Genomic DNA, 12,402 nt, shown 5'->3' with positions numbered 1-12,402 from the left:
AGAATGTCAGAGGATAACTGTACCATGACCAACAGGGTCAGTAATTAAATGACACAAAGGTTAATTGCAGGGATAGACAAGGGAACTGAGGTGGCAGATAAAAAGAAGTAGGCTGAATAACATTGCATTAATTCTGCAAAGGGAGAAGATGGGAAATTATTTGAAAATCTGTTACATATTCAAGTTCATCCTTGACAATTTTAGATGAGTTTAGTCTTTGTGCCTGTTAAAGTTTGTAGCTGGAACCAGAAAACAATTGCAAACCTGTATATGCAAGAAGATGCTGCTGTTCTACTTTATGCTTAATCCCACTTTACCGCCAGTCGTTCAAGACAGTATAAATTATGCCTCTTGCAACAACAACTCTGTGAGGTGGGTTCTGCTGATAGAGTGTAATCAGTCCAACATCACCCTATGAGCTTTTATGAATGAAAGTGGACTTGATCCAGGATATCCCCAAACTTCGTCCAACATAACCACTACATCAGTGTCACCCCTATGTCTTTTATTTTCTGTATACCTAACTCATGTATTTTTTTCTAAAAAAAAAAATAACATTCAGTCGACATTTACAATTTAATGCTTTTGAGTAAAAAATCCAGAGTTTCATTTCTTGATCAGTTCAGTATATTACAGATGTTAAAATCACTGCAGAACTCTGTTGGAATAAAGGAGGAACATACTGGGAATGCAAAAGCTTGAGTGGTAATGTTTACTTGAGACCAGGTACCATCAGAAAGTTTGTGATATTTAGCTGCTCATCCTATTCTGTTCTGAACCAGGTGATGCAACTGAAGTGCTGTTTGAGTCTGGATAGAGGAGAACTGGCTTAACCCTGGCTCAGCCAAGTGTCTGTGGGGACATGGTTCATTTAAAAATCCCCATAAACTATAGCTGGTTCAAAATGCAGTAGCACAGTTTGGGGTGCATAGTCATGTAACACTTCTTTTGTATGTAGTGAGCTTCTGAGAGTAATTCAAGGTGCTGGCTTCATCTTTAAATCCCTTTGTGGCATAGAGCCTGTCTCTCTCTAAGGAACTATCTCTCTCCCAACAATTTATTCCTGCAAGATCTGGCAAAGTAGGCATCCATCAGTTCCCACCCATATGATGAGACCTGGGATTCATGTTTCCTTGTCATAACATCTTCTTTTTGAATAAGCATTCCTCTGGAACTCAGACTGCCCTGACCCTGAAAACATTTAGATCATCTTTAAAAATCTATTTTTTCCCTTCAAGCTCTTAACTAAATTGGTCTGCCATTTGTGTGGGCTATGGTTGCTCTTCCTCCTGTTGCATTCATGTTTCTTGGCTCTGATTTTACATATTGTATTGGTTTTTAATTGTATGTTGCCCAGAGTCCACGTTGAGATGGTTGGATAGTTGGATAGAGAAAGATGAGAGAGAGAGAGAGAGAGAGAGAGAGAGAGAGAGAGACAGAGGGAGGGAGGGAGGGAGGGAGGGAGACGGAGACAGACAGAAACAGAGAGAATAGATTACACAAATGGACACTAACATAGATCCTGAAGTGGGTAAAAGTCTGTACTTTTTGAGTTCTCAGTGTTACTCATATTAAAGGCACAGTCTGTGACATTTTGATTGGCTTGTAGCTATATTTTTCCAGTGTGTTCTATGCATACTGAATCATTATGACTTCTAAAACTGCCATAGAAAGGATGTCATTAATTCCTATACCAAAATGTACAACATTCCTACGAATATTTTACTATATTGTTGCTTCCTTTTTCTTTGTTCAGGTTTGTTTCCAGCAGTGCTGAACGTGGCTTCTAATTCTCTCATCACCACAAATGCTACCTGTGGTAAAAGAGGTCCAGAGATGTACTGTAAGCTGGTGGAACATGTCCCTGGCCAGCCAGCAAGAAACCCTCAATGCCGCATCTGTGACCAGCGTAGCAGGAATCCAAACTGTAAGTGTATAGTATCTATTTCATGTTCTTAACCTCCTTCTTTGTGTGGATGCACAATGAAACCATCACAGCTTTTTCACAGCTGAAATTATTATACTGGATCAAGAGCCCATCTGGTGCAATGCTTAGAATGCAGTATTGCAGGCTAATTAATAATAATAATAATAAAGTTGGAAGGGACCTTGGAGGTCAAGTAGTCCAACCCCCTGCTCAGGCAGGAAACCCTACACCATTTCAGACAATTGGCTGTCCAGTCTCTTCTTTAAAACAACTGCCAGCAGTTCAGTTCTCACTGGCTCTAGGCTGGCTCAGTCTTCCATTTTTCTGAGGACCAAATTGTTGGGGGCAATATGCTGACTCTCTTATTCATGAATGGAATATGCCCATGGTAGAATATCATCTGCACATTGGATACCTTCTGATGGTAGAATATCATCTGCACATTGGATATCTTGAACACTGGGCACTATCTAACAAAATGAAATTCAATGGTGAAAAAAGTAAGGTTCTACATTTAGGCAAGAAAAATCAAATGTACAGGTATAGTATAGGGGGTACCTTGCTCAATAGCAGTAACTGTGAGAGGGATCTTGGCGTCCTAGTGGACCATCATTTAAGTATGAGCCAGCAGTGTGCTGCAGCTGCCAAAAAAGCCAATACAGTGCTAGGCTGCATTAACAGAGGGATAGAATCAAGATCACGTGAAGTATTAATACCACTCTTCAATGCCTTGGTAAGGCCACACTTGGAATACTGCATCCAGTTTTGGTCACCACGATGTAAAAAAGATGTTGAGACTCTAGAAAGAGTACAGAGAAGAGCAACAAAGATGATTAGGGGACTGGAGGCTAAAACATATAAGGAACGGTTGCTAGAATTGGGTATGTCTAGTTTAACGAAGAGAAGGACAAGGGGGGACATGATAGCAGTATTCCAATATCTCAAGGGCTGCCATAAAGAAGAGGGAATTAAGCTATTTTCCAAAGCACCTGAAGGCAGGACAAGAAGCAACGGGTGGAAACTAATCAAGGAGAGAAGCAATCTAGAACTAAGGAGAAACTTCCTGATAGTTAGAACAATTAATCAGTGGAACAACCTGCCTCCAGAAGCGGTGAATGCTCCAACACTGGAAGTTTTTAAGAAGAGACTGGACAGCCACTTATCCAAAATGGTATAGGGTTACCTGCCTGGGCAGGGGGTTGGACCTGATGACCTCCAAGGTCCCTTCCAACTTTTTATTAATTAACTTTTATTATTATTATTATTATTATTATTATTATTATTATTATTATTATTATTATTATTATCGATCATCGCACAGTCAGCCAGATGTTCAGACTGGATTTGGCATTTTGTCTACCTATCGAGTCCTTACCCAGGACCTGGGATAGGCAGATGTGGATGTTTGATGGTATTACAGATATCGTCGCAGGATGGAAGCAGTTCCTAATAAGGCCGCCTTTTGCAATTGACTAATAGCGAATTTGTCAATGCCAATGGTGTTCAAGTGGTGCTCCAGTTGTTTTGGGATTGCACCCAAGGAGCCTATTACTATTGGTACTACCCTTGCTTGCTTTTGCCACAGTCTTTCTATTTCTATTTGTAGGTCTTTGTATTTTGTTATCTTCTCCAGTTCTTTCTCGTCTATTCTGCTGTCTCCAGGCACTGCCACGTCCACTATCCAGACTTTTTTGTCTTTCTTATCGACAATTGTTAAGTCTGGGGTGTTATGTTGCAGGTGCTTGTCTGTTTGAATTCTGAAGTCCCAGAGCAGTTTAATTTTATCATTTTCTATGACTTTCTCTATTTTTTTTTTTTTATTAAAAGTTTTATAAATTTTACAAGAAAAACAAGAACAATACAGAACAAAAAACAACATATACAAAAGAAAAAAAAATTAAACAATACATATAAAAAAAAAAAAAAAACCCCACCCCACACCCCTCCCAAAAACCCTCCCTTCCCCCCCCCTGAGCTTCCCAGAGCAGAATATAGGCTTAAGAAATAAAAAAAAAATAAAAATTAAATTAAAAACTTTATATTTATATATATAAAAAAGATATCTATAATATATATAAAAATAAAACTTATGAAAAAGCTATATGATATTTTTGTATACCCAATCTAAATTGTATAAATTTTATCCATTTGTCCCAGATAGCAAAAAACTTCTCTTGCGTTTGTTGCTTTAAGAAAGCCGAAATCTTTGCCATTTCCGCCAGATAAGCTACTTTAAAAAACCATTCCTGCAATGTAGGCAAAGATTCCTTCTTCCAATATTGTCCAACTAACAGCCTTGCGGCTGTGATCAAATTTAACATCAATACAACCTCCTTTGTATCACAATCTGTAACAATACCTAACAAAAATAATTGCGGAGTAAATTTTACCCTCCTTCTAAAAATTCTCTGGATATTCCACCATATTTTGATCCAAAATGCTTTTATCTCTCTACATGACCACCAAATATGATAATAGGAAGCCTCCTTATAACCACATCTCCAACATTTAGGTTGCACGTCAGGGTACATGTAAGACATTTTTTGTGGATCAAGGTGCCATCTATAAAACATTTTATAAAAATTCTCCCTTAAATTCTGTGCTTGAGTAAATTTGACATTTCTCACCCAAATAGTTTCCCAGGTGTCTAATGAAACTGGCTCACCAAAGTTCTGCGCCCATCTAATCATACAATCTTTAATTAGTTCCGTTTCTGAGTCCAATTCAACTAAAACCCCATAAATTCTCTTAATGTGGGTTTGTCTTTGATCCTTCAGTTGCTTAATAAGATTTTCATCTTCTCTAAGAAAACCCACCTTACAATCCATCTTCCATCTATCTAGTAGTTGCCTATATTGGAACCAAGAATAAGTAAAATTTTCTTGTGCTAATTCTTCCCGTGATTTTAATTGCCAGTTTTGTCCATCCCATTTAAGTAACTGTCTGTAAGACACCATATCCATTTTAACCCCTCTTTTTATTCCTTCTATCGCATGCCAAGGTATAGCCCATAATGGTACTTTAAAATCACTTTTATAATATTTTCTCCAGATCCTAAGTAAAGAAATTCTTAAAATATGAGATTTAAAAGCCCAATCTATTTTTTTATTAAATATTAAATAGGCATGCCACCCATAAAGTAAATCCCATCCCTCTAGATAAAGTATCTCAGAGTTTGTCAAATTTACCCAGTCACTAATTAATGTTAAAACCACCGCATCATAATATAATTTCAAATTTGGTACCTTGAGTCCACCCCTCTCACGGAAGTCTTGCATAATTTTGAACTTAACCCTTGGTTTTTTCCCTGCCCAAATAAATTTATTGAGACCCTTCTGCCACTCATTTAAATTAATCTCATTTTTCAAAATTGGTAACATTTGAAACAAAAAAAGAAACTTGGGTAGAATATTCATTTTTATCACTGCAATTCTTCCCATGAGGGATAATTGCAGCTTTTCCCAGTTTTTCAAGTCTTTCTGTACCCTGACCCACAACCTTGCATAATTATTTTTAAATAATTTTGCATTAGAAACAGACAGCATCACCCCCAAATATTTTACCTTATTAACAATCTCAAAACCCGTCGAGTTAACCAAAATCTGCTTCTCCTGACTCGACATATTTTTAGGTAAAATTTTAGTCTTATTTACATTAATCTTAAAACCCGAGACCAAACCATAATGGTGAATCAACTGTAATAAGTTTACTACAGAATAATCAGGTTGCGACAAAGTAACAACCAAGTCATCCGCAAAAGCTCTCAACTTATATTCTTTTTTATTAACATATATTCCTTTAATTTCCTGAGACTCTCGAATTTTGATCAATAATATTTCCAATGTTAAAACAAACAACAATGGCGATAAAGGACACCCCTGTCTAGTACCTTTCTCTATTGTGAAAACCTCCGACAAACCTCCATTAACAATAAGTTGTGCTGTTTGTTTTTGATATATTACCTTAAGAGCTTGTAATATGTTTTCACCAAAATTCATTTCTTCCATTACTCTTAGCATAAAATGCCAATTCAGTTGGTCAAATGCTTTTTCAGCATCTAAAAATATGAGCCCTGCAGGAACTTGGTTGTTCTTATCTAAGTATTCTAATAAATTAATAATTTGTCTAACATTGTTTTTCATATACCTTCCTGTTATAAACCCTGATTGATCTTTATGCACAAGATGATGCACCACCCTCATAAGCCTATTTACCAAAATTTTTACAAATATCTTATAATCCACCATTGTTGCTACTTTGTCATGCCGCTGCTTGTAATCAGTTTGTGCAATCTTCTTGCAACAGCTTACCAAGTGGTCCACTGTTTCTTCAGCTTCTTTGCATAGGCGGCACTTACTGTCTGTTGCTGTCTTCTCAATTTTGACTTTGTATGCATTTGTCCTTAAGGCTTGGTCTTGTGCAGCCAGAATTAGTCCCTCGGTCTCTTTCTTCAATTTTCCTGCTCTTAGCCATTGCCAGGTTTTATTATTATCTGCTTTCCCAGCTATTTTTTTCATGTATTGGCCATGTAGTGCTTTGTCTTCCCATGCCTCTATTCTGTTCTTCATTTGGTCTTTCTTGTAGGCCAGTTTGGTCTCTCCAGTAGTTAGTAAGCCTTCCTGATATACTAATTTCAGTGCATCTTCATCATTGTTCTTCAGATATTCTTCCAAAGCCATTTTTTCTTCTTCAACCATCTGATGTACTTGTAGCATTCCACGCCCACCTATTTGCCTTGGTAGATAAAGTCTATCAATGTCACTGCGTGGATGAAGGGCATGATTCATTGTCATTATTTTTCTGGTCTGCCTATCCATTGCTTTTAGTTCTGCTTGAGTCCAGTCCACTATTCCAGCTGTGTACCTAATGACTGGGATTGCCCAGGTGTTGATTGCCTTTATGGTATTTCCTCCATTGAGTTTGGACTTTAAGATCTTCTTCACTCTCTTGATGTATTCACCTCTAATCTTTTTCTTGACTTCAGTGTGCTTGATGTTGTCAGCTTGAAGGATACCCAAGTATTTGTAGTACTCTTCCTCATCCAGACTCTTAATGTTATTTTCGTGGGGCATCTTGATTCCTTCAGTTTTCATTATTTTTCCTTGTTTGATAGTAAGTGTGGCACATTTGTCCAAGCCAAACTCCATTACAATATCTTGGCTATATATACGGACAGTGTTGAGCAGCGATTCTATTTCAGATGATGTTTTTCCATACAGCTTCAGATCATCCATATAAAGGAGGTGGGATAGTCTGGCAGATGTTTTTGATGTTTGATAGCCATGTCCTGAGTTATTCAGTATTGTTGACAGAGGAAACAGTGCAATAACAAATAGTAATGGTGATAATGAATCTCCTTGAAATATTCCTCTCTTGATATTAACCTCTCCCAGCCTCTCACCATTGATCTGCAACTGTGTCTTGCAGATCAATGGTGAGAGGCTGGGAGAGGTTAATATTATTATTAACCTGGGAGAGGTTAATAATAATAATAATAATAATAATAATAATAATAATTATTATTATTATCAATCATCGCACAGTCAGCCAGATGTTCAGACTGGATTTGGCATTTTGTCTACCTATCGAGTCCTTACCCAGGACCTGGGATAGGCAGATGTAGATGTTTGATGGTATTACAGGTATCGTCGCAGGATGGAAGCAGTTCCTAATAAGGCCGCCTTTTGCAATTGACTAATAGCAAATTATTATTATTATTATTATTATTATTATTATTATTATTATTATTATTATTACTACTATTATAGCAAGTCCCCTATATAACCGAAACCAGAAATTGGAACTTTGTTCTTCTACTGGCCTCCAGTTCAGATGACATTAGAGTGCATGATTTGGAGATGAGATACGCCCCAATTTCCTGCCCCTGTGCCAGTCTTTCTTTGCCCCCAGTCAAAGGGGAGGGGATAAAAGCAATTTTGCTTCACTGACAATAGAAATGTGGACAAATTATTCCCAGTCTTAGTTGTGAACTGAAGAAATCAATCATAGGCTATAATATTTTATCATAGAAATAGTACCAGCAGGAATGGGGGGAGGGTTAGGGTTAGAATAGCAGAGTTAGTGGGTGGGGGGAAACCAGCAGGAATGACCTTGTGGGTGATCATGTAAAGCAGGGGTGTCAAACTGCTGGCCCACGAGCCGGATGCATCATCTGGAAACCGCGCCCACCACACTGCTGGCAATGGCAAAACCATCCCGATACGTTGCACGACGTCACGTGACGTCGCGAGTTTGACATGCATATGTACAGCAATGGAGAATAAGCTGGGGAGTCATGTTTGGAGTCCATCAAACAAGGAGGTAGAGGCAGATAGACATTTTTTATATCATCCTTAAGTATTCCATATAAAAGAAAACAGGGGAAAATTTAGAATATGATAAATAATATCCAAGACCATGTTTTATTTTTTAGAGGAGTCCCAGACAGAATATTATAAGTTACTTACCTGTGTCAGTTCTGTGATCATTCCTCAAAAATAAATTGTGGGCTAATTCCAGTGGTTCTTTAAGCTAAGATCCAGTATTAATTACTTCAGCAGCCTCCATAAAGACCCCACATCTGCAGTCCTGACTGCTGTTAATCTGCAGTGCAGACAACCATTAAAACACATGGTCTTTCATTACAAACTCATTTCATTTTAAGGTTTGCAAAATGTTCATTTGGCACCATGAACTGTTTTATTTACCAGAGATGGCCCTTTAATAAGAGCGCCATGTAACGTACCAGACTTTAAATGGTCCCCTTGGAATTTGTGAATCTGGTGCATCTCCCCTTAATTACGATGGAAGGAAATGAACACACACTCCCTGGTTAATCATATGTGAGCCCAAATTAAAGACCACATTTTGATGAGTTGCTTATGTGGAAACTAACTCCCTCTTCATTCATCACGGAGGCTGGTCTTTATGTTAAGCTTGCGGCTCCATCAGATCCTTGCCCCCGCCTTTCTTACAGGCAGTGTATAGTTTATATTATCTTTCGTTTTTTAAAAGCAAGAAAATACATTTCAGCAATTAATCAGTGGTTTTAATTTAATTAAGATTAAACTTCTGTAATGGGATTATAGTTACTTGTATATTCATCTCTCATTCTTTCTTTTCACGACTATGCCTCGTATCAATTTGATGTGGGGAGATTGATAGCAACGCTTCTAATTAAACGACTTCTATTACTATCACCTTGGAGACCTGGGCTTGATTTACAGCTGATTTTTTTTCCTCCCAAGATACACTTACCGCTCATTGCTGGGGAAAAAAAAAAGATCAGCTTTAGTAAAAAGATCACAGAGTGCCAAGAGTAATTTTTCTTTTTTATTCTTAGCTAAGGGAAGGGGAGTGTGTTTGTAAAAAGATAACAAATCCAATAGAAAATATTTCTCTCTCCATGTGACGTGTTAATATTTCCTTGTGCTGCTGAATCACTTGATATCTACAGTATGTACAATTTTTAGCATTTGCAGTTTTATAACTAACATTCTCTCCCAACAAGTGTTTTCAGCTGTAGGCAGACATTCTTATTTATCAATGATTTTGAAAATATTCCTTTGGCTTTGAAATAATGACATAATACAAACACATTAATTTACACAGTAACCTTGGTTAAGGGTTTCAATGGTAGTGATTTTTCTGTAAGCAACATAGATATATACCAAACAATCATACATATATAACAGTTGATCAAGTGGTGAGCAAAATAAAGGCAAAGAGTAAGAGAAAAGTAAATATGCTTTACAACAATATTCATCATACCTCTCCATGCCTTTCTGCCTCTGGAAACATCCTTGTTATTTCCATGTTCTTACCTGGATTATACACTGCCATTTGTTCTTTAAACTTCTCATTTTCTCTTTTTGGAGGATCTTAGCAATTCAAGCCAATCGACTAGGTTTTTTATCCCTCTTTCTCTTCGCTTCAACCCATTCATGAAGGATGTACAAAATTCCTCAATTTTGGATCAAAATATTCAATTCTGGAAAACCCTAGAACATTCCATTTCCCTGCCTGGGCTAATTCAAGGTGTAGTTTAGAAATGGGAAATAGTTCAAGGTATTCCTGATAAAACATTCCTAATGAAACACGCCTATTTGGGGATTAGATAAATTGCAGAATACCTCAAACTTTTTCCTATGAAGAGGATTTAGTTATAAAAATCACCAGACTTCTCCTGAATAACATGATCCAAAAACTGAAGACATGGTCTAGGGAAACAGTAGATTTCACAATTCTCAAAACATTTCCTGGAGCAATTAATTTTGTATCTCCATATTATTTATTCTTTTTTCATATATTCTTGTGTATGCTTTACTTCCATCATATATCCATCTTGTCTCATTCAGGAACCTTACCTTCATATGCTTGCAAAGTATTCCATAATTAAGTCTATTTACATGATCATAAACTTTTGCTAAATCAGCAAATGCAATAATAATAATAATAATAATAATAATAATAATAATAGTAATAATAATAATAATAATACACAGTGATGGAAAACAAAGAAATAATGATCTGTTACTACAGATCAAGTCCAACAAGAAGAGGATATCTAAAACGAATGCACCAGTTCTGGAAAGAACAACATCCAGAATCAGAAATAACAGAACAGAGACTAGCAGATCAACGCCGATTTATAACACGAAATAAAATATTCACAGAAACAGAATTGGACGAACTGCAAAGGTTTACCCAGGGCAAAGAAATCAAAGCCTTACCAGAAGTAATTCAGAATGTAGAGGCAAACCAGGGGGAGTTGGCAGTGAAGGAATCTAGCAGAGATATACAACTGTTCTCATTTGGAAACCAGGCACCTCTACCTCAGGAAGAACAAAACCCTCTAACTAAAGAAATAAAAGAATTGAAACAAAGAATAACTGAGCATCTAGAACAGCACAAAAACAACAGAATAAGGCTACCTGCATTGAAGCTTGTTCCAAAGAAACAGCTAGCACAAGCATTAAAAGATGCAAATACTGCAATATCAAGTATAAGCACCAATTCACTGCAAGAAACAAACCAACTAATGTACAGCACAGCTGCAGTTATAACAGAATACCTGGGATGCAAAATCAACAAAGAAGAAAAACAAACAAACAGTGCACCAGAAAAATGGAAGGTTAGACTAGAAAATAAGATCAGCAAGTTAAGATCACATGCAAGCAAGCTAGAACAGATGAAAGAAAAGAAGCTGAAGAACAAGAAGACCAAAGAATACCTAATCAAGAAATACCACTTAGAAACAAGGAAGATCAAGGAAGCACTGGAAATAATAAAGCAACAAATAACAGCTATAGCCAGGAAAATCAGTAGATATGAAGCTCGAATTGCAAACTATAGGCAGAACCTCCAATTTCAATCCAATCAGAAACGTTTCTACCAATCCATCAATGGAGAAACTGCAAGGAATCAGTCAGTACCTGACAAGGAAGAAACAGTGCAGTTCTGGAAGCAGATATGGGATAACCCAAAGAAATACAACAAGGATGCGGCTTGGTTAAAAGAGGTGGATGCAAATAAAACAGAAGTTGAAATGAAAGAACTAGTAATAACAACAAAAATGGTAGAAAAAAGAGCAAAGAAAATCAAAAATTGGTCAGCACCAGGTGAAGATGAACTGCATGGGTTTTGGTTGAAACATCTAACTGTTATACACCCACTCATTGCCAAGCAGTTCAACAATATACTACAAGGAGGAGAAATTGAAAAGTGGCTAACAACTGGGAAAACCTACCTAATAATGAAAAATCCAGCAAAAGGGGCAACACCAGGTAACTACAGGCCAATTACCTGCTTACCAACAACTTTCAAATTACTAACTGGTGTGGTAGCTGATGCAGTGCAACAGCATCTAGTTGAAAACAATCTCTTTCCACCTGAGCAGAAAGGAAACCGCCCCAATAGCAGAGGAACAAAAGATCAACTCCTAATAGACAAAATGATCTTGGAAAACTGCAAGAGAAGGAAGACCAACCTGAATGTGGCATGGATTGACTACAAAAAGGCATTTGACTCTCTGCCACATGATTGGATAATAAAGTGCCTAGAAATAACAGGAGTCAGTAGAAACATCAGAAAATTTGTGCAAAGATCGATGGCACAATGGAAGACACAGTTGCAGATCAATGGTGAGAGGCTGGGAGAGGTTAATATCAAGAGAGGAATATTTCAAGGAGATTCATTATCACCATTACTATTTGTTATTGCACTGTTTCCTCTGTCAACAATACTGAATAACTCAGGACATGGCTATCAAACATCAAAAACATCTGCCAGACTATCCCACCTCCTTTACATGGATGATCTGAAGCTGTATGGAAAAACATCATCTGAAATAGAATCGCTGCTCAACACTGTCCGTATATATAGCCAAGATATTGTAATGGAGTTTGGCTTGGACAAATGTGCCACACTTACTATCAAACAAGGAAAAATAGTGAAAACTGAAGGAATCAAGATGC

The 12,402-nt window shown here is 37.2% G+C and overlaps 1 protein-coding gene across 11 annotated transcripts in view; it reads left to right on the top strand.

Moving 5' to 3' along the window:
* Positions 1–12,402, top strand: part of LAMA2 (laminin subunit alpha 2) — a 471,875-nt gene that overhangs the window by 86,527 nt on the left and 372,946 nt on the right. For all 11 annotated transcript variants that reach the window (XM_039324668.1, XM_039324684.1, XM_039324648.1 and 8 more), the window contains exon 2: positions 1,757–1,927. In XM_039324668.1, the coding sequence (XP_039180602.1) occupies positions 1,757–1,927 (171 nt within the window). The remainder of the gene's footprint in view (positions 1–1,756; positions 1,928–12,402) is intronic.

This window comes from Crotalus tigris, unplaced genomic scaffold (assembly GCF_016545835.1).
Source record: "Crotalus tigris isolate CLP2741 ecotype Arizona unplaced genomic scaffold, ASM1654583v1 scf7180000017611.44802233496:7321179, whole genome shotgun sequence".
Taxonomy (NCBI): Eukaryota; Metazoa; Chordata; class Lepidosauria; order Squamata; family Viperidae; genus Crotalus; species Crotalus tigris.
Note: the sequence above shows the minus strand (reverse complement) of the source record. Positions and strands in the feature narration are given on the sequence as shown.